Raw genomic sequence first — 22,663 nt, 5'->3', positions numbered from 1 at the left:
ATGGAGTTGAAAAACAGGTTTGGAGCACCATCCCAAATTTGGAAATTTTATAACTAATTTAAAATAAGATTAAAAATTATTCCAAAAAATAATAATTCTCGTGAACAAATAAACCATGATATTTTTGTTTCCCATGTTAAAGAGATGACGACCATGTTAGTGGCGATATTCCGGGGTTTTGTGGCGACTTTGTTACCGCTAAAGGTCTAGATTTTTGTAGTAAATTCTAGTTGGCAACGTACATGTGGCTAGCCACGTCATGAAAAATTTGCACTCTTTAAGATATTTTTGGTCTGTTAGGGATAACGGCGGGAGACATTTTTTATCCTAAAATGTAACGAAGGATGTAAGTGATCTATTTTACATAGTTCAAAAGCAATTTTAACACTTTTCCATTAATAGAATACTGATGATTTCTATAAAAACGCACCACATAATTATGAATCAACCAACATACGTCTAGTGTAATATCATAAATGGATCTCGAAAGAGTTCACACAATCCTTGCCTTCTGTCTTTATGGAACAATAAGATTATTTCCCATAAACTTGATTGATTATTATTTTTCAAAACAAAAAAAAAACATTTTACTCCAATACAATGGAATGATGGAGTGGGGTTCGTCAGAAAAAATGCCACACAATAGAAAAGTTTGCTATGCCTTCCTTCTTTTTCATTAGATAAGATTATAACAACATATTCAATAAAATTTTAGAAGTAAAGTCTGAATAAAATAAAATGTACACAAATTATCGTCTCTACATATAGCATTTCTTTTACTTCAATTAAGTACTTTCTGTTTTTCGTTTCCACTTTCTTTTTTTCTGATTATTTCATTCCACCGTGAAACACATGATGGATAAAATAATGGAATTCAAAAAGAAGAAAACAATGTACAAGGTTGTCATTTTCCATGTAAACACAATTTTCGTCGTGGTGGATTATAAAATAAAAAATACAGGGTTAATTGATTCCATGTGCGGCATTGATTGATAAACATAGCTACTATTATCCCATTAATATATGATAATTCAATTTTTTTTTTCGATTTTAATAAATAGTTACTCTAGAATTTAATTAGCAGGGGCTAATATTTTTATTAAAGGTTCAAAATATGAAAAATGAAACACATAAAAAAGTCAAAAAGAATGACTTATATTATATATACATAGTATAATTTTTTATTGAAAACATTCAAATAAACATCTCGACCTTATCTGACTCTGCTGACCATAATAATGTGAACTAGCTGATTAATATCCTTTTATAGGTGCTCAAACCAAGATTTTGAGAACTGAAAATTCATAAAGGTAATGTCTCTCTCATACACACATATACTTTCTGGGTATATATATATAGGGAAGTGTTAAATCACCAGAAAATTTGGCCAAAATTTGGCAGGAAAATTTAAAAAACTATAATATTTTTTTATTTAAAAATAAACTAATGTTTTTTTTTCATTTTTTAGTTAAAAGGTATTAAAGTTAAAAGGGTAAAAATATTTAAAATGATAAAATATCATTCTGGCCAAATTTGGTCAGAATTTGACCAGAAATTTAAACAAACTATATTATTTTATTATTTTAAAATAAACTAATCTTTTTTCCACTTTTTAGTTAAAAGGTATTAAAGTTTTTTTTAAAAGGTATTAAAGTTAAAAGGGTAAAAAAAATTAAAAAAATAAAATAACATAGGTAAAATATCATTCTGACCAAATTTTACGTGGAGTGATTTTTTTGTTTGAAAATTTCTATGATGCTCTTTTGAGTAATTTATTAATCTTAAAGTTCTTTGTAAAAGCATCAATGTTTTTTGGATCCATAGACTAACACTTTAATTCCGGACCTAAACAGTATTTTCTTCATTTCAATTTGCTAGTCTTAAAGTTTTGTCATGTGTGGTTATGGAAATAGTATTTGAAAAAGTAGTATAGTTATTATCAAAGTAAAAAAATGATATTTGAAAATTAGATCATGAATATATACATTTATGATTTTATATCGTGATTCAGAACAAATATTAGTTTATTCATTTTTCATACTTCAAATCAAGTCAAACAAATTAAAATAGAGAAAATACTGCATTATATATCTATCCGCCATCAGCATGGAGAGTCGATCCGACCCATTATACACGTTGCATAATAAGAAATGAAATTCATGGACTACACTATCGTATGATTAATTCATTCATCTTAATTGATCATTTCAACCAAAAGCTCTCCATGTTCGAAAGTGGGAATCACATGTACATCCTAACTACTATTGGCGTTCAGGAGCCAGAGCATACCTTTTCGTATGTTTACTTTTTTATATTTTAAATTTTCTCAGTCAAAATCATGGTTTTGTCACTATTAAAGAGTTGTTTGGTAGAGTGTATTAGGAAAAATAATACATGCATGCATTAACCTTGTGCATTACTAGTACCTTGTTTGATACTCTTTTCTAATCTATGTATAACTAATGAAAGCATTAGTTATACACTCTGTTTTGTGTTAATGTGTGTATTGCTAATACCATGGATTTCTAGGTATCATCAATGCAATGGTTTTTAATACATGCATTAACATGATTAAAGACTCAATTGACCCTCAAAACCTCTTTTTTATATTTTTTTCCACCATAATAGTGGAGAGTATCTTTGTAAATAAAATTTTGTATGCATGCAGTGCATACTATTTTTAATACATCAAACCAGACAATGTATAAACATAATCTATATACAATTAATACAAGCATAACTATATATGCATAGCTAATGCAAGCATTATTAATACATTCTATTTAGCATTGTTCTTATACACTTTACCAAACAATCTCTTGAGCTATTCACATGATCTACACTAATTCTACTATTATCCTTCTGTTTTGAAATAAAGTACGTACTCTCTTATTTGAATAAAAATGTGTAAATTAAAGATTTCCCACACATTATCTTAAAAATCTCCCACCTACCACGTGAATATAAGTTGGAGTGGTAGGTGAGCCTCTAAACTTGTACTCTAATTATTACTATCAACATATTATATAATGCAAGGTTAGAACCATATGAATCTTCATCAACCAAAAGCTATTAGCAATGGCAAGTGTGTGCAATAGTAGTTCTACTACTACAACTCTCAAAACTCCTTTCATTTCATCCAATACTTCTTTAGGTTCCACTCCTAAGCCCTCTCAACTTTTCCTCCATGGAAAACGTAACAAAACTTTCAAAGTCTCATGCAAAGTTTCTAATAGTGGTGACCAAAACCAAAACATTGAAACGAATTCTGTTGATCGAAGAAATGTTCTTCTTGGCTTAGGTGGTCTTTATGGTGTTGCTAATGCTATACCATTAGCAGCATCGGCTACTCCTATACCATCCCCTGATCTCAAAACTTGTGGTAGAGCCACCATATCGGATGGTCCACTAGTACCCTATACTTGTTGCCCCCCTCCTATGCCAACTAACTTTGACACCATTCCATATTACAAGTTCCCTTCTATGACTAAACTCCGTATCCGTCCCCCTGCTCATGCTGTTGATGAGGAGTATATTGCTAAGTATAATTTGGCCATAAGTCGAATGAAAGATCTTGATAAGACAGACCCTTTAAACCCTCTTGGGTTTAAGCAACAAGCAAATATACATTGTGCTTATTGTAACGGTGCTTATATAATTGGTGGCAAAGAGTTACAAGTTCATAACTCATGGCTTTTCTTCCCGTTCCATAGATGGTACTTATACTTCTACGAGAGAATATTGGGAAAACTCATCGATGATCCAACTTTCGCTTTACCATATTGGAATTGGGATCATCCAAAGGGCATGCGTTTACCTCCCATGTTCGATCGTGAAGGAACTTCTATTTACGACGAAAGGCGTAATCAACAAGTCCGTAACGGAACCGTTATGGATCTTGGTTCATTTGGGGACAAGGTCCAAACAACTCAACTCCAGTTGATGAGCAATAATTTAACACTAATGTACCGTCAAATGGTAACTAATGCTCCATGTCCTCTTTTGTTCTTCGGTGCGCCATACGTTCTTGGGAATAACGTCGAAGCCCCGGGAACCATTGAAAACATCCCTCATATACCTGTCCATATTTGGGCTGGTACAGTACGTGGTTCAACTTTTCCTAATGGTGATACGTCATACGGTGAGGATATGGGTAATTTCTACTCAGCTGGTTTAGACCCGGTTTTCTATTGCCACCACGGCAATGTGGACCGTATGTGGAATGAATGGAAGGCAATAGGAGGTAAAAGAAGGGATTTATCAGAAAAAGATTGGTTGAACTCCGAGTTCTTCTTTTATGATGAAAACAAAAAGCCTTACCGTGTGAAAGTCCGAGACTGTTTGGACGCGAAGAAAATGGGGTACGATTACGCACCAATGCCAACTCCATGGCGTAACTTCAAACCAAAAACAAAGGCATCAGTAGGGAAAGTGAATACAACTACACTCCCCCCAGTGAACAAGGTATTCCCACTCACGAAGATGGATAAAGCCATTTCATTTTCCATCAATAGGCCTGCTTCATCGCGGACTCAACAAGAGAAAAATGAACAAGAGGAGTTGTTAACGTTCGACAACATAAAATATGATAATAGAGGGTATATAAGGTTCGATGTGTTTCTGAATGTGGATAACAATGTGAATGCGAATGAGCTTGATAAGGCAGAGTTCGCGGGGAGTTATACTAGTTTACCACATGTTCACAGAGTTGGCGAGAATGATCATACCGCGACTGTTACTTTCCAGCTGGCGATAACAGAACTGTTGGAGGACATTGGTTTGGAAGATGAAGAGACTATTGCGGTGACTCTGGTACCAAAGAAAGGTGGTGAAGGTATCTCCATTGAAAATGTAGAGATCAAGCTTCTGGATTGTTAAGTCTCAATTGAATCTGCTGAGATTACAACTTTGATATGTTTATGTTTCCTTGTTCTGTTTTTTACTTTTGTTTTTCCATGTAACTTTTCCTGTTGAAATCAGCTTGATCCTTGATTTCCTTGGAGTTGTTATTCACTAATAAAATCAGCTACTATCATGTGGTATGTGTTCACGCTAATCACGACATTTATGTGGTGACATTTAAAATAAATATAAAAAAAAAAGTCCCGACATTAACATAAAATCAACGATGTAAAAATAATGAGGATTGGCGTAAAATATGATTAAAACAATAATATTTTATACAAATGACAAAAATATTGATATTTATTTCAAATTGCAAAAATATTAGTATGACATGTGTTTAAAATGTTATATTATTAGTAGCTAATTTCCGACACTTACATTTCATATTAAAAATTTAGATCTTTTCAAATTATTTTTGTCACTCTAGAAGAAAAATTATTGGATGCATACATGAAACCTAAGCTAATGGAAAGTGATGAGTTGGGAGAAATACAAGGAAAATGTCCGTAATGGGCCCTTTTCTTTACTACTTGCTTTATTAATTCTCTGTCTGTTTGGACTTGGGCATTAGGCCCAATGATGTAACTCTTTTTTTATATCAATGAAACTGAAAAGTCAACCCAAAAAAATAAAAAATAAAAATATTGGATGCATACATAATAGGAGTCTTAGTTTATTTATATTTAATTTATCGTGCGTATGATAGAGTGATCTTTATATTAATAAATCAGAAATTATAAAATAAAGGGAAGCATAGCTCGACCCTTTGTTCCGATTAGCAAAATGAGGACTGCTTATATATAAATATAAAAAACATGTAGAAATTACTTAATCTTTGTACAAATATTCAAGTCGAGGGCGTAAATAGACAAAAATAATAGCATCACAAGTGGACCATTATTTTTATATAAACCGATTTTTTTTTCTTTATTTATGTTGAGGAGACACTATTTGTATGAGACCTAATCTATAACATTAGATGACTATGGACTAAAGATTTTTACATGCAAAAATTTCAAATGAGAGCTTAGTAATTATTTAGATATGATTATCTACCTATATTACACTTAATCAGATACGTACTTGTCTATAATTATATTGATCACTAATTATATTTAATTTAAATAAACGTCAAAATTATAATTTTATGATCTATTAACTTATGACTTATTTTTTAAGTTAAAATAAAAAATAAATCTTAACTTATAACTTATACTAATAAACTACTGATCCCTTCGTTTAAAAAAGAATGACATCCTTTTCTTTTTAGTCTGTTTCAAAAAGAATGATCTCTTTCCTTTTTTGGTAACATTTTAATTTTAGTTTTCCACGTGGCATGTTTAAAGCCATAAAATTGAAGGGCAATTTAGTACATTTGACACAACTTTAATTTAGGACCACAAGATTCAAAAGTCTTCTTTATTTTCTAAAATTCCGTGCCAAGTCAAACTAGGTCACTCTTTTTGAAATGGAGGGAGTATAAGTTTATCCAAAAATGCTCCAAGACTATTTTAATAGGACGAAGTGGACAAAAGAGTAGTAGGAATGAATGAAGAAATTGGATCTTGACACTATAGTCTATATATATATAGATTTACTACACGTGCGTTGCACGTGGTGGCCTCATCTTGTCATGTGATTAAGTCTGAAACAGTAAGCTAACTTTTTTGTCATAATATATTGTTGTAAGTATTAGTCGTATACATAATTTTACATTTAATTGTATGCATACTACATTATTAAATATATTCAATATGTAAGATAATAATTTGTATGGACCTTTCTCAGTTTCCAATTTTCTGTTTCTGAACAATACTCGATTATGCTCGTTTAATCGTCTTGAATTTGATGCATGTAACTTTATGACGTTGTCTATAAATAGATGATACTTTGCCGGATTTGCAAGTCATTTGTATCCTAATTACCAATATCTAATTCTACACATTAGTTGTATTTTCTTCATAAATTGTATGTTGATGCTCAACTTTTCTCCTCTTCAACCGAACCTATAAAATACAATCAATGACATCATGTAATGTGTTGGATTTGTTCCTAATTGATTACGCTTTAAAAGATAACAATCGTCTCTTACCTAATACTTCCTTGTATACAATATTTTTTGTATATGAGCCCGTCGTCATATCTGGTTGTTTAGTCATTACCAATACTTTTGTCGTGGTCATTGAGATTCCCCTCAATAGTGCTACATATAGCTGTCCATGGGAGAAAATATGTTGCGGATTTGCAAGTCATTTGTATCATAATTACCAATATCTAATTCTACACAATAGTTGTGTTTTCTTCATAAATTGCATGTTGATGCTCAACTTTTCTCCTCTTCAACTGAACCTATAAAATACAACCAATGACATCATGTAATGTGTTGGATTTGTTCCTAATTGATTACGCTTTAAAAGATAACAATCGTCTCTTACCTAATACTTCCTTGTATGCAATATTTTTTGTCTATGTTCCCGTCGTCGTATCTGGTTGTTCAGTCATTACCAGTACTTTTGTTGTGGTCATTGAGATTCCCCTCGATAGTGCTACATATAGCTGTCCATGGGAGAAAACATGTTGCGGATTTGCAAGACATTTGTATCCTAATTACCAATGTCTAATTCTACACAATAGTTGTATTTTCTTCATAAATTGCATGTTAATGCTCAACTTTTCTCCTCTTCAACCGAACGTATAAAATACAACTAATGACTTCATGTAATGTGTTGGATTTGTTCCTAATTGATTACGCTTTAAAAGATAACAATTGTCTCTTACCTAATACTTCCTTGTATACAATATTTTTTGTATATGTGTCTGTCGTCATATCTGGTTGTTCAGTCATTACCAATACTTTTGTCGTGGTCATTGGAATTCCCCTCGATAGTGCTACAATAGCTGTCCATGGGAGAAAACATGTTGTGGATTTGCAAGTCATTTGTATCCTAATTATCAATATCTAATTCTACACAATAGTTGTATTTTCTTCATAAATTGCATGTTGATGCTCAACTTTTCTCCTCTTCAACCGAACCTATAAAATACAATCAATGACATCATGCAATGTGTTGGATTTGTTCCTAATTTATTACGCTTTAAAAGATAACAATCGTCTCTTACTTAATACTTCCTTGTATACAATATTTTTTGTATATGAGCCCATCGTCGTATCTGGTTGTTCAATCATTACCAATACTTTTGTCGTGGTCATTGAGATTCCTCTCGATAGTGCTATATATAGCTTTCCATGGGAGAAAACATGTTACGGAAGATACAATCCAACAATAGGGATTGTTTGACCTTGAGCTTTATTTATCGTCATTGCAAAACAAAGACATATTGGAAATTGCTTGCGAATAAATTTAAAAGGATATCCTTCATTCTCGGCATGTATGACATTGTTGTCAAAACCTCTACAAATTAATCGTGTCCCATTGCATAAGTCATTTGCTGGATCCAGATTCCTCGGCATCATAATATGCGCATTCTCTTTCAAATCTAACCTAATATATAATATTTAAATATACATTAGTTGTTTAATATTTTACCTCAACTTTTTTTCCGTCCAGTTTAGCTATTCACAGTTATATTATAATTGCAACGCTAAAAACAGTATGGACATGTTACCTATGTGGTGGCAGCCTGTTTGGTGTCAATGTATTCAAGTATTCTTCTTGATAGTAATTGTTGGTATCATCTTCCGCTGAGTCAAAGCTGATATATGTTCTTGTTTCTCCCGAGAATTGAGTAATCAGCATTTCATTTAAATTATCTACATATTAATTTCTACTTGCTAAGATTGCCCTTTCAGTTATATACGTTGACGATCTGTAGTTTTGTTGTAAAGATGGAAATACTTCCCTTATTAAGCATTCCTCTGGTTTACTATCACCAGTTGCTTGGACCATCATTTGTTGCGGCAGTTGTATTAATTGTCTCGTATTGTGGTTTCTTCACCATTTCCAACACGAAGCAAAAATTCACTAAAATTTGGATCTGCTCTTGCTCTTATATTGGATGTTAAATGAATCTTTCCATTAAAGGCCACAAATATGACCTCACCAAACTTACATCCACTGTCTCTGCTCGTGTTGATTTAGGAACCACCGGTAGTACTTGTCGAAAGTCACCTCCAAATACCATGATTTTTCCGCCAAAAGGTGCATTACTGTTCCATTATGTCACAGAAGCTTATGTCGACAAGTCTAACCTCATTTCATACTCAACTCTTTGGATGTTGCAATTTTCACAAGTCGTTGTATCTTGTATAACCTACACTTTCTTGTGGCAGTTTTTACAGGAAGGATACCATGGCTCATCTTTATTGAGTATGTCAACAATTTTAGCTTTGAGCTTGTAAAAAGCTTCCTGGACATTGTTAGTGACAAATATTGAAGATTATGCTTAGTAAACAGTGGTCCTTTATGGATGCATAAGAAGGTACCTGTGTATCCGTTATCGTGCCCGCCATAATTTGGGGTAACGTCACTTCCGTGGCCTTTTTCATTACCTTACTTGGTGTAGTTGTAATATTTTTCATTCCCCCTTTTATGACTTCACGCCTGCATATAGGATGAGGTAAGTTAATTGTAGCATATAATTAAGGAAATGTTTGTGGTTTTTCAAATTGTTAGATTAAAGAATAGCTCAATAAATTATAGTTAGACCATAAGTTTTGACGGTGAGCTAGGTTAATGAAATATTGTGAGCATATTAGAAGATTAGCTTGTGTACCAAGTGCGAAGATCTAGTGCTTTTGGAAATATTGGATTGATCAACACACTATTTGCATTTTCGCGTGTTTACTTATATTTTAATTAAAAAAAAATTGACTCTACTAGTTAAATGCACAAATGGTCACTCAATTATGAACCTTTCAGTCAATACCAATAATTATAGATTTTTTCTCTAAAAGTCACTTAATTTTGATTTTTAACTCAAAAATCACTCAACTATGATTGTTTTATTTACAAAGTCACTCAAACTATTTAATTGATTTTTAAAAGTTAAATTTATTGACATGAAATTTTTATTTCTAACCAAAATTTTAAAAAATAATATATCCATTTAGTGACCCACCCACTCAGACCGACCTGCTAAAAATATAATATTGACCTTATTTATATTTAAAAGAATACTTTCTTATTTCTTAAAAGTTGGATTAGAAATAAAAATTCATTTCAACAAATTTTAATTCAAAAAATCAATTAAATAAATTCAACGACTTTATAAGTAAAACAATCATATAATTAAATGACTTTTAAGTTATAAATCAAAGTTGAGTAAATTTCTGAAATAAAAATTTATAATTAAATAACTATATGAGATACTCCTTTCGTCCCATATTGTAAGTCACCCATTTCTAAAAATAGCTGGACCACAATATATGTCATTTATAAAATTTATGCATAAATTACCATATTTTGCCCATTATACCCTTGATTGATTAATTAATTAATCTTGAAAATGTATTTACTTTGACTAACCTAGGAAATCTACAAGTAATTAATTTCATTGGGAGAGTACTTCATTCATTAATTAACTACTTTCTTTATTCACTACTTATTCTATAAAATCTGATTTTGAAAAAAAAAATATCAACAAACAAATTAAAAATAAAAGGTGAGAAAAATTCAAAAAAAATCTTGAAAGTTGAAGCTTCAACAAATTTTATCAAGGAAGATGACATTTCAAAAAGTTCAAAGGATGTAAAAATAGAAGACTCAACCAAAACATGAGAAGGCCAAATTGAGAAAAATCAAGATCCAAATAAAGGAGTTATGCACCATTTAAATAAAAAAACAAATGATTTGTCGAACTAGAACTAAAATTCATTTGTCGTCTAATTTCACTATCAATAACATCAGATTCAGCAGGAAAATTTAGATCAATTTGAAGTAATGGAATTTGAATATTTTGTGATGTTGTCATGCTTGCTTTAAGAATTTATATATAAAAATATAAAAAAACATTTTACACAAAATATATAGGTAAATTGAGGTGGAAAAACTTGATTTTTAAATTTTTTTGGATCAATTGGTGAAAATATTTGGCTCCAAAAAGTAAAATTTAAATAGTCATCCAAATGCATTTATATTTTTGAAATCTAACATTTCATCATTTATTACAAAGTTGTCATAAACAAACACTAAATAAGGGCATAAGGGTAAAATTACCTTATTTCTTAATGCAAATACAAATAAAAAAAATGACTTATAATATGAGATGGAGGAAGTATTATCTCAACGGTTCAATTATCTTTCTATGAACATTCATTTCCGACAACTGGTACTAAAAGCTCTACATCTCCTAATGGGAAACCACATGGACATCACGACTAAAAGACTTTTTCCAAAAGAATATTGTTTGCAAGTGTATGCCAAAAGATCTACAGTAATATAACATACCATGGGTGGAGCTAGAAGTCTGATTACAAATTTCGTCAAATTCAACAATATTTGCTTAAATAATATATTTGTATAGTAATTTTTTTTACAAAATATATACAAATTTAGGTCAAGAATTCAGTTATTAACCCTTTAAAATCGTGTCATAAAATTCAATGTTAAAATTCTGACTTCCCCCGTGATTAACATTACTTATAAAATTTATGTTTTTGTGTAGAGAAGTACTGGTACTACTCTTTGACTCGTCTAGACGTCTACTATAGATCTCCTAAGATTAAAAACTCCAGTTTTAAGATTTTCCTCACAATTATTATTCTTAATCTCCCACCTACCGGAGTCACAAATATATTAAATGAAAATATTCTATCTATTAATTTATGATTTACCTATTGATAATTTGTAATCTAGTCAAAATGATGGCAAAAAAAATATAATATCTAGACTGAAGTTCTTAGTCAATAGCGTAAATGAAAGAAAAAAAAAAGCTCAAGAAGAAACATGATATCTTTGTTGCTCTGATTCGTAAAAAAAAAGCATAGTAACTTCATAAAATATCTTATCCTTTGGACAGAGCAATGAAAAAAATATATTACTAGTAATACTGAGATTAGTTACCTGAGACTATTTCCTATCTTCTGTTTTGATTTGATTTATTAAGGACAATTATGTTTCAACGGCCATTACTAAATGCTATTACTATAGTTTGCTTATATGTTCTGTAATACTGAATATGATGTATAACTAATACATACATTAAATTCTCTAATAAATCTATCAACAGACCCCTAAGAGATTAACAAATACTACTATTATCCAGACTAAGTTATTTTTCTGTTTACTACAGATCCTTCTAAGAACAAAAACTTAATAATTGTATGGCTGCTATTCAAAATTCCCCACCTACCGCTTCCTGGAATAATTGATATGGAAGCCGCCTCTAAATTAAATTGAATAATTATACTGTTTTACATATTATATAAAGCAAGGTATAGCCCAATGAATTTTCATTCAAAAGCTAGCAATAATGGCAAGCTTGTGCAATAGTAGTAGTACATCTCTCAAAACTCCTTTTACTTCTTCCTCCACTTCTTTATCTTCCACTCCTAAGCCCTCTCAACTTTTCATCCATGGAAAACGTAACCAAATGTTCAAAGTTTCATGCAAGGTTACCAATAATAACGGTGACCAAAACCAAAACGTTGAAACGAATTCTGTTGATCGAAGAAATGTTCTTCTTGGCTTAGGTGGTCTTTATGGTGTTGCTAATGCTATACCATTAGCTGCATCCGCTGCTCCAGCTCCACCTCCTGATCTCTCGTCTTGTAGTATAGCCAGGATTAACGAAAATCAGGTGGTGCCGTACAGTTGTTGCGCGCCTAAGCCTGATGATATGGAGAAAGTTCCGTATTACAAGTTCCCTTCTGTGACTAAGCTCCGTGTTCGTCAGCCTGCTCATGAAGCTAATGAGGAGTATATTGCCAAGTACAATCTGGCGATTAGTCGAATGAAAGATCTTGATAAGACACAACCTTTAAATCCTATTGGTTTTAAGCAACAAGCTAATATACATTGTGCTTATTGTAACGGTGCTTATAGAATTGGTGGCAAAGAGTTACAAGTTCATAATTCTTGGCTTTTCTTCCCGTTCCATAGATGGTACTTGTACTTCCACGAGAGAATCGTGGGAAAATTCATTGATGATCCAACTTTCGCTTTGCCATATTGGAATTGGGACCATCCAAAAGGTATGCGTTTTCCTGCCATGTATGATCGTGAAGGGACTTCCCTTTTCGATATAACACGTGACCAAAGTCACCGAAATGGAGCAGTAATCGATCTTGGTTTTTTCGGCAATGAAGTCGAAACAACTCAACTCCAGTTGATGAGCAATAATTTAACACTAATGTACCGTCAAATGGTAACTAATGCTCCGTGTCCTCGGATGTTCTTTGGCGGGCCTTATGATCTCGGGGTTAACACTGAACTCCCGGGAACTATAGAAAACATCCCTCACGGTCCTGTCCACATCTGGTCTGGTACAGTGAGAGGTTCTACTTTGCCCAATGGTGCAATATCAAACGGTGAGAATATGGGTCATTTTTACTCAGCTGGTTTGGACCCGGTTTTCTTTTGCCATCACAGCAATGTGGACCGGATGTGGAGCGAATGGAAAGCGACAGGAGGGAAAAGAACGGATATCACACATAAAGATTGGTTGAACTCCGAGTTCTTTTTCTATGATGAAAATGAAAACCCTTACCGTGTGAAAGTCAGAGACTGTTTGGACACGAAGAAGATGGGATACGATTACAAACCAATTGCCACACCATGGCGTAACTTCAAGCCCTTAACAAAGGCTTCAGCTGGAAAAGTGAATACAGCTTCACTTCCGCCAGCTAGCAATGTATTCCCATTGGCTAAACTCGACAAAGCAATTTCGTTTTCCATCAATAGGCCGACTTCGTCAAGGACTCAACAAGAGAAAAATGCACAAGAGGAGATGTTGACATTCAGTAGCATAAGATATGATAACAGAGGGTACATAAGGTTCGATGTGTTTTTGAACGTGGACAATAATGTGAATGCGAATGAGCTTGACAAGGCGGAGTTTGCGGGGAGTTATACAAGTTTGCCACATGTTCATAGAGCTGGTGAGACTAATCATATCGCGACTGTTGATTTCCAGCTGGCGATAACGGAACTGTTGGAGGATATTGGTTTGGAAGATGAAGATACTATTGCGGTGACTCTGGTGCCAAAGAGAGGTGGTGAAGGTATCTCCATTGAAGGTGCGACGATCAGTCTTGCAGATTGTTAATTAGTCTCTATTGAATCTGCTGAGATTACACTTTGATGGATGATGCTCTGTTTTTGTTTTCTTGTTCTGTTTTTTCATGTTGAAATCAGCTTTGTTGCTTGATTTCATTGAAGTTGTTATTCAAGAATAAATCAGTTACAATTATGTTTGGAAAAGAAATTGATTACGATGATCATCGATTCAAACCCGACTAAGAATCTATAAGCTCATCCAAAACACTTTTTCTATATGAAGAACAGGACAAAGTGATCACGGAAGTGTTTTTACTTTTTATATTTTAAGTGAAAAATCCGACACCACTACCTAAATTCACAAACACATCAATTATATTTGGTGATGATAGTGATGGCTCCTGAGTCGGATGATTCATAATATTTAGTTATAATATTATCGAGTTTACAATTAAATGTTAATATTTTTTTAAAAATAAATATACCAAGTATAAGCAAAAATTAAATAAAACTTTAGATCCACACTGATTGCTTTAAAGATTTATACATGTTATTTGTTTTAATGGTGTTGAACAATGATAGAGTAAAAATTGACGACTAATGAAAATAAGAACATAGGTAAAATTCTTCCTATTTTCGATAACAATTTCATAATATTAAAAAATATTTGAGTAAAAATAGAATCCAAGTTGTCTCCTTATTTATAATTTGAATATTAAAAGGTAGTGTGCAAGTGTGTACTCCAAAAGATGTACATCAATATAATATAATATTATATCAAAATTATCTTTCTGTTTAAAAAAGTAGTACACTACTTATATTTGATTCGTCTATTACAGATCTTCCCAAGTAAAAAAATTATTAAAAATTCCCCACACTTATTATTCTTAATTTCCCTCCTACCGCGTCCCAAATATATTAAGTGAGCTTTTAAACTTGCTCCAATTGGGGTACATTTTATCTATGAATTTCTCATCTACTTGTCAATAATTTGTAATTTAGTCAAAATATTTAAAGAATAATGACCTAATTTGATTTTGTATGGAGTTTAAGTAAAGAAAGAAGAATTTTCTATTTCGTGACCTTAAATATACCAAAATGTCATTTAGTCTTGTTATCTTAAATATGTTACGTGGAAAGTTGAAGTTAAAATATAGCAAAAAAAAAAGTCATTGTTTTAAACCGACTAAAAAAAAAGCTTGTATTATTTTTTAAAAGAAGAGGGTAAAATCTAGACGGAATTAAACCAAGCGCCAAAAAGAAACATCATAATTTCATAAAATGACTTTTGACAAAAGAATAAATTGCATAGAAAACACGAAATATAAAGCTAATTTTGAGATCTGTGTCATGACTAAAAGCACCTCTTTTCTTATCTCCCCTAAGAGAAATAGTGCTTTTGGAGTGGAAAAGAGTTGTTAGGTGAGTTTGGAGTTGTTTTGATAAAATGTATAAATATAGTACTGAATAAGATGCGTTAAAAATGATGGAATTAATAATGCTAAGACTATTTCCTATCAACGGTTTGATTTGATTTGATGTATTAATGATGATTATGTTTTGAAATTACCAATGCTTATGAATCTCGTATTAATAAAACTAAAATGATATAGTATATTGTTAAAAAATTTCCTCACCTACCACATCCCGAATTGTTCGATATGTGATCGAGCTACCTCTAATCAAGTTTGAAATGGAGTAATATTTTATTTGGCTCCGACACATTATATAAGGCAATGTATAGCCCTATGAATCTTCATCCAAAAACTAGCAATGGCAAGTTTGTGTAATAGTAGCAGTACCACTCTCAAAACTCCTTTCATTTCATCCAATACTTCTTTAGGTTCCACTCCTAAGCCCTCTCAACTTTTCCTCCATGGAAAACGTAACAAAACGTTCAAAGTTTCATGCAAGGTTACCAATAATAACGGTGACCAAAACCAAAACGTTGAAACGAATTCTGTTGATCGAAGAAATGTTCTTCTTGGCTTAGGTGGTCTTTATGGTGTTGCTAATGCTATACCATTAGCTGCATCCGCTACTCCAGCTCCACCTCCTGATCTCTCATCTTGTAGTAATGCAAAGATTAATGCAACTACGGAGGTGCCATACAGATGTTGCGCTCCCACGCCTAAAGATATGAAGAAAGTTCCATATTACAAGTTCCCTTCTATGACTAAGCTCCGTATTCGTCCCCCTGCTCATGCTCTTGATGAGGCCTATATTGCCAAGTACAATCTGGCGATTAGTCGAATGAAAGATCTTGATAAGACACAACCTTTAAATCCTATTGGGTTTAAGCAACAAGCTAATATACATTGTGCTTATTGTAACGGTGCTTATGCTATTGATGGCAAAGTGTTACAAGTTCATAACTCATGGCTTTTCTTCCCGTTCCATAGATGGTACTTATACTTCTACGAAAGAATCTTGGGATCACTCATCAATGATCCAACTTTCGCTTTACCATATTGGAATTGGGATCATCCAAAGGGCATGCGTTTCCCTCCCATGTTCGATATTCCAGGGACTGCCCTTTATGACGAAAGGCGTGGTGAACAAATCCATAATGGAACCATTATAGATCTCGGTTCTTTTGGGGATCAAGTTCAGACAACTCAACTACAGTTGATGACTAATAACTTAACGCTAATGTACCGTCAATTGGTAACTAATGCTCCATGTCCTCTTATGTTCTTTGGTGGACCTTACACTCTCGGGAGTGACGTTGAATCACCGGGAACTGTTGAAGTCATCCCTCACAGTCCTGTACACATTTGGGCTGGTACAAGACGAGGTTCCATTTTGCCTGATGGTAAAACATCAAACGGTGAGGACATGGGTCATTTCTACTCAGCTGGTTTAGACCCAGTTTTCTATTGCCATCACAGCAATGTGGACCGGATGTGGAAAGAATGGAAAGCAATTGGAGGTAAACGAACAGATATCCAAAACAAAGATTGGTTGAACTCCGAGTTCTTTTTCTATGATGAAAGTGGAAATCCCTTCAAAGTGAAAGTCCGAGACTGTTTGGACACGAAGAAGATGGGATATGATTACGAACCAATGCCTACCCCATGGCGTAACTTCAAGCCAAAAACAAAGGCTTCAGCTGGGAAAAAAGTGAATACAAGTTCAATTCCTCCCGTAAGCCAGGTATTCCCATTGGCTAAACTCGATAAAGCAATTTCGTTTTCCATCAATAGGCCTGCTTCGTCAAGGACTCAACAGGAGAAAAATGCACAAGAGGAGATGCTAACGTTCAATGAAATAAAGTATGATAACAGAGATTACATAAGGTTCGATGTGTTCCTGAACGTGGATAACAATGTGAATGCGAATGAGCTTGATAAGGCAGAGTTCGCGGGGAGCTATACTAGCTTACCACATGTACACAGAGTTGGGGATACTAATCATACTGCAACTGCTACTCTCCGGTTGGCGATAACAGAACTGTTGGAGGACATTGGTTTGGAAGATGACGAGACTATTGCGGTGACTCTGGTACCAAAGAAAGGTGATATTTCCATTGGAGGTGTGGAGATCAAGCTTGCGGATTGTTAATTAGTGTGGAGTGAATCTGCTGAGATTACATGAGTTGAATGATATGATCTGTTACGATTCTGTTTCTGTTTATTGGTTTGTCTGTTTGTTTGCTTTTAATTTTCATGTTGAAATCAGTTTGAGACGAATGAATCCAATTTCCTTGAATAAAAGCGATTTATTATCACATAGAACCATTTACTTTTGTTATTGAAAATTTAAAATCACTTTGTTTTATCTCATACAAAATGTTAAATGTGTTGTTTAGTCATTTTGGATAGTTTTGAGAATGCTTTAAAAATGAATGTTACAAGTGCATAATATGTTGGTCTTGGGATAATTCACATATTATTACTCATTCCTAATTACTTGTTCACATTTCTTTTTTTAGTTGTCCCTAATTAGTTGTTCATTTTGACAAATCAACTACCTTTCTTGAAAATATTAAGTTTTTAATTCATCCACTTCATAATTAATAGGGGTAAAATGGTAAATTCACTATATTAATTATTGATTTCTTAATAACTGTGTCAATTTAAAAGTGAACAAGTAATTAGGGAGAGAGGAAATATTTGATATGATTCAATGAATTTTAGCTATAACGATTACTTTTGCTAGTTAGTGTATTCAGTTTTGGAATGATATGTTGGTCTTGGAATAATTCACATATTTTTTATATGAGACTCCTAACTTTTAATAAAAAATAGGGAACAAGATTAGGAACGAATAGCATGTGGATCTAGAAAGGACTAGTAACCTTAAAATAATGTAGCATACACAATAATAACATATAGTATTGAATATATTTACCCCACTAGATTATTTTATATAAAGAAAAGGTGAGATTTCTGACTAGAATTATTATATTATTACAGAAAGCAAAGACTTATAATATATAGTACTAGTAATTAACAGCTACAAATGGAATATATATTGAATGATTACACCACAAGTCAATAATAAGCAGATAAAAACAATTACTGTAATAAAGATTTCTCCATCACAATTTATATGATTTAATTTTATTTTTAATCAATTTAAAAAAAAATAATACGTTTTCATATTTAGTAAGAATTTAATTTTTAAAATGTCTATTTTGTCTTTAATAAAATGATTTACAGTCACACAAATATCTATGATTTATTTTAAAGCATAAATTTCAAAAGTCATTTTTTTTTTCTTAAATTTCGTGTCAAATTAAAATATCTCACATAAATTAGGACGAATGGATTAAGTATTTCAAGAAAAGGTGTGATTTCTGACAATAATATTTTATTATTAAAGAAAGCAAGTGGACTTATAATTGTTCAGTAACAGATAGCAGCTACTAATGGAATATATATTGAATAAATAATTGCACCACTAGCCAGTCGATAATAATACATCAAAACAACTACTACAATTTAATAAAAAGGTGCGATTTCTGAAAAGAATTAAAAGTCTTATTAAAGAAAGCAAGTAGACTTTATAATATACCATTAGGCACATGTTTCTCCTTCAATTCGAGATGCCTTGGATTACGAAAAAGTTTTAAGAAAAAAAGTAAAAAAGTATTAGCTCCACTAGTGGATGTTGAATTCAAAAATGAAATAAAAAAGTAAATTAAGTGGATATTCCTATAATCTAATTTGCAAATGTGTGTAGGGCCTTTCGAAGTTTTGATGATGGGCAAAGTAAATTGGATCGACTGAATACAAGGTGAAGAAAAGTTTGAGTTTACTAGGTGTTTGTGAACGAGCAAAAGCTTTTGTAGAGTTTTGACATACTGTTCAAGTGCATTGTACAAGTTGCAAATTGAAGAAAACTTTTTTCTTGATTATGAGTCTTAGTAGTGGTTAGGTGTAGAACTCTTGTATTACTATTAATTAATTATCGAGTTGTACTATTGATATAAACTAGAATAAGAACTTGATTTCAAGGTAAGGGTAACTTGATCACAAGGGATGCAACAAATTAGAGAAGTTATCGCTTTAGGGATGCAAGGAATTGATGCAACGAATGCCATAGCAAGTGAATCAGAATAAGCCCTAGCCTAGCTATTCATTGGAAAGTCTTATCGTCCAGGGAAAGACCTGGCCCAGGGCAAGCTTTATTTATTTAAGAGACAATAGAGAGTGAATCAAATTCAGTTTCCATTCTTTGGGGCTTTCGGGCCCCTCTCGATCTTTTTCTTAGTTGAGAAGAAGGAGGAGTCTAAATCAATTGACATTAATAAGCTATCATTGATGTACGTTGCGCATGACATGATCGACTCAAGGTATTAGTGTTGGTTGAACAGCAAAGGGAAGATATACTTACAATCTAAGAACCAAGGGAGAGAATGTGGTGAAGGATCCAGACCTTTTAACTTCCAAACAACAAAATAGATAGAAGATAGAAATTCCATAGTGCAATGAGTTCAGCGCGCAGGAAAAACCTTAAAATGCAGAAACATCACGAAGATGAAGTTCTCAGTAAAACTGAAACTCTTCTAACATGCTAGGCATACATAAAGCTCAACAATGTACTCTCCATCTATAAATAAGATGTATGGGAATTGGCATCGCAGTTGAGAAAATAATACGCAGTGAGCTACATTAACAATGAGTTATATGTCTTCTGAATTATCCGCCTTGTGTCAACAAACTATGCTCATTCTACCTCAACCTGTCATTTAAACACACTAACAAGAAGTCATCTCGCTCCACTTGTGGGATTACACTGGGTTTGTTGTTGTTGTAGCAACAAGTCATCTCTGTAGCGAGCTTGTTGCCTTCTACCGCCTTCAAATACAGCATGAGAGCAGAGAAAACAATAAGCTAAGTTTTTGTTTCAAATTACTTATAAGCTCCGCAGTAGGTTTACACCCTTTCCAACTCCATGTTGTGTTTGTCTAATTGATCGTTCAACTCCTTCCTCCATTCTTGGATCAGTCTTTCCTGCTTACTTATAAGCTCAGTTTTTGTTTTCAACTCTTCTTCCATTTTTGCAATCTCCTGTTCATATTAATTGGAATCCACAACACTCCGTTAACAATGCCAAAATTCATGGGAAACACTAGTACTCTAAGAACTCATATCATCAAAAAAAATTCTTTTCTATTATTTTAGTTTCTTGTTACCCTAACTTACCTTTCTAAGCATATCTGGCTTGGACGGCAGGTCCTCGCGTTGCAAACCAATCAAATAAAGTTGAAGCTTTTTAGCTGCTTCCATGAAATCTCTCGCATGCCTCTCAACATCAACTGTGAAACAAAAAAATTGCAACTCATTCAGAAAAAAAAGAAGGAAAACGATGAAAATTACTACACTTGAACAAGCATGAATTAGCACAACAAATAAAATAAAATGGAAAAAGAGAAACAAACACAAGCCTAAATTGAAAAGGGAAAAATCCAAACCTTATTCCTGCATAGGTGTTAGGGTGTTAGGGAACCATCATCAGAACCTGAAAGTGTCACCATTTCTACAGGACATATGATGAAACTCTAGAAATGAGTAATAGAGTGTAGACTCAGGTAAATTACAAAGGTAACTAAGAGCCATTATTGCTAAAAGTTGGGATTAAGGATTTAGTTGTTACTATAACACTTTTATTAGGTATTGTGTTTGCAAAGATTATTTAGTTTTGCAGGAGATTAGTATATCAGTGTAGAGGTAAGCGTGGAATAAAAAGAGCATCTAGTTTTAAAATCTTAAGTTGTCTTTTAAGAGAAATAACTGACAATTGGAATGTTATGGACCGAGTAGATCGTATTAGACATGGAATACTCTGTACTCATACAGCCAACCCAAAGTCCAAACTAGTTTGTGATTAAAGGATAGTTGACTGATTGATTGATTGACTAAGAAGCTTAGGAAAATTGCAATATTCAAAGACCTAGTATCATGGTCATAAAGCCAACTCCAACAAGACAAAAGCTTCATTGGATCAGTGCTAGTAGGGCTTTACCGGTATTGAAATGGATAATGGAGCAAGACCTCAACTTAAAAGCAAAATATTCCCAGAGAGTTTTAGATCATCAAATAGCTAAATTTTCTGACAGTACTCCAGCTCAAAGCAGAGGACCCAAAGTAAATTTTGACAGCCAAGCAAAAGTAAGCATACAGAGTGTAGGAGTAACAATTATGCTATGCTGCATTCTTCTGACTGATGCATTACAACTAATCTCATCCTTCAACGATTATCAGTAGATACAAGACTCCAGATATAATTTTACTTGTTCAAGCAAAAGACAGGTTATATAATGAGCCAAAATTTACTCACTCTGATGATAAGGATGGGCTGAACGGTCTATCGCCTGTAACTCTCGTGCAGGCAAACAGGGAAGCAAAGCAGCCTCTAATGCCATAACACACGCAATCATGTCATCCCTTGAAGCAGGAGATTGCATTTGTGATTCAGGAGTTTGCTGTTGATCAACAGAATGTCTCTCAGCCATGTGTTTTCAAGCAAATGTAGAACCACAACAGCCCTCACTTCAAAGTTCAGCTGATAATTTATCATGACAATTAGTAAACGAAACAAAATAAGGGCACAACCACTTCAATTACAACAATAATACTCTGCTCCAAAAAGTCTATTTTTCGATCTTCGATATTAAATTTGACTAATTCTCAAATTCATATCCGAAAAACAATTTTCCAACGGGAATTTCAACATTTCAGAACTGTACGAAAACTTTAATATGTAACAATTCTATTCCATTTCAATTTACAACTACACATCAAATTAAACACTAACACGAACATGAAAAATACAAAAATTCACGCACAAATTGAGTGTCTTACCTTACTTGAGATGCAATTCAAAATCAGATGCTATGAAATTCAACCTGGATGAACAAGTATTTGAGCTGGGTTTATTTAGGGTTTAAAGGGGAAAGATAATGGAGAAATTGAAATGAATTGGGATAACATGCCCTGCTAAATGGGTTCATTATTCGGGTTTTGTATAATGGGCTCAAAAAGTCTACCACGCCCAATACAGCTAGCCCAGCCCATCTTGGATATAAGCATGGTAAATAGTAGGGATATTTTCAAGTTTTTGTGCGAATTGTT

General features: G+C 33.0%; 4 protein-coding genes across 4 annotated transcripts; 3 read left to right on the top strand and 1 right to left on the bottom strand.

The window, feature by feature from the left end:
- The first annotated feature begins 3,074 nt into the window (after positions 1-3,074).
- Positions 3,075-5,019, top strand: LOC125826517 (polyphenol oxidase B, chloroplastic). Its single transcript, XM_049505869.1, has one exon. The coding sequence runs from the start codon at positions 3,079-3,081 to the stop codon at positions 4,876-4,878; it is 1,800 nt and encodes a 599-aa protein (XP_049361826.1). The 5' UTR covers positions 3,075-3,078; the 3' UTR covers positions 4,879-5,019.
- Positions 5,020-12,327: 7,308 nt separating this feature from the next.
- LOC125826518 (polyphenol oxidase D, chloroplastic) lies at positions 12,328-14,285 on the top strand. Its single transcript, XM_049505870.1, has one exon. The coding sequence runs from the start codon at positions 12,337-12,339 to the stop codon at positions 14,128-14,130; it is 1,794 nt and encodes a 597-aa protein (XP_049361827.1). The 5' UTR covers positions 12,328-12,336; the 3' UTR covers positions 14,131-14,285.
- A 1,569-nt stretch (positions 14,286-15,854) lies between these two features.
- Positions 15,855-17,754, top strand: LOC125826520 (polyphenol oxidase A, chloroplastic). Its single transcript, XM_049505871.1, has one exon. It carries the CDS (start codon positions 15,855-15,857, stop codon positions 17,643-17,645), a length of 1,791 nt encoding a protein of 596 aa, XP_049361828.1. The 3' UTR covers positions 17,646-17,754.
- Positions 17,755-20,092: 2,338 nt separating this feature from the next.
- Positions 20,093-22,449, bottom strand: LOC125826533 (mediator of RNA polymerase II transcription subunit 28). Its single transcript, XM_049505887.1, has 4 exons — positions 22,398-22,449; positions 21,870-22,097; positions 20,735-20,847; positions 20,093-20,599 (listed from the first exon to the last, which is right to left on the bottom strand). Exons 2-4 carry the CDS (start codon positions 22,042-22,044, stop codon positions 20,465-20,467), a joined length of 423 nt encoding a protein of 140 aa, XP_049361844.1. The 5' UTR covers positions 22,045-22,097; positions 22,398-22,449; the 3' UTR covers positions 20,093-20,464.
- Positions 22,450-22,663: the final 214 nt, after the last annotated feature.

Source organism: Solanum verrucosum, unplaced genomic scaffold (assembly GCF_900185275.1).
Source record: "Solanum verrucosum unplaced genomic scaffold, falcon-dt-bn FXZP01000060.1, whole genome shotgun sequence".
Lineage (NCBI taxonomy): Eukaryota > Viridiplantae > Streptophyta > Magnoliopsida > Solanales > Solanaceae > Solanum > Solanum verrucosum.
Note: the sequence above shows the minus strand (reverse complement) of the source record. Positions and strands in the feature narration are given on the sequence as shown.

What these genes read in the sequence shown, in the direction of transcription:
- LOC125826517 (XM_049505869.1), top strand. Translation starts at nt 3,079, where the DNA reads ATGGCAAGTGTGTGCAATAGTAGTTCTACTACTACAACTCTCAAAACT.
- LOC125826518 (XM_049505870.1), top strand. Translation starts at nt 12,337, where the DNA reads ATGGCAAGCTTGTGCAATAGTAGTAGTACATCTCTCAAAACTCCTTTT.
- LOC125826520 (XM_049505871.1), top strand. Translation starts at nt 15,855, where the DNA reads ATGGCAAGTTTGTGTAATAGTAGCAGTACCACTCTCAAAACTCCTTTC.
- LOC125826533 (XM_049505887.1), bottom strand. Translation starts at nt 22,044, where the DNA reads ATGGCTGAGAGACATTCTGTTGATCAACAGCAAACTCCTGAATCACAA. An exon ending in AGCCCATCCTTATCATCAGA is followed by an intron (nt 20,848 to 21,869) that starts GTGAGTAAATTT and finishes TTTGTTTCACAG; the next exon opens with TTGATGTTGAGAGGCATGCG. An exon ending in AGCCAGATATGCTTAGAAAG is followed by an intron (nt 20,600 to 20,734) that starts GTAAGTTAGGGT and finishes TAATATGAACAG; the next exon opens with GAGATTGCAAAAATGGAAGA.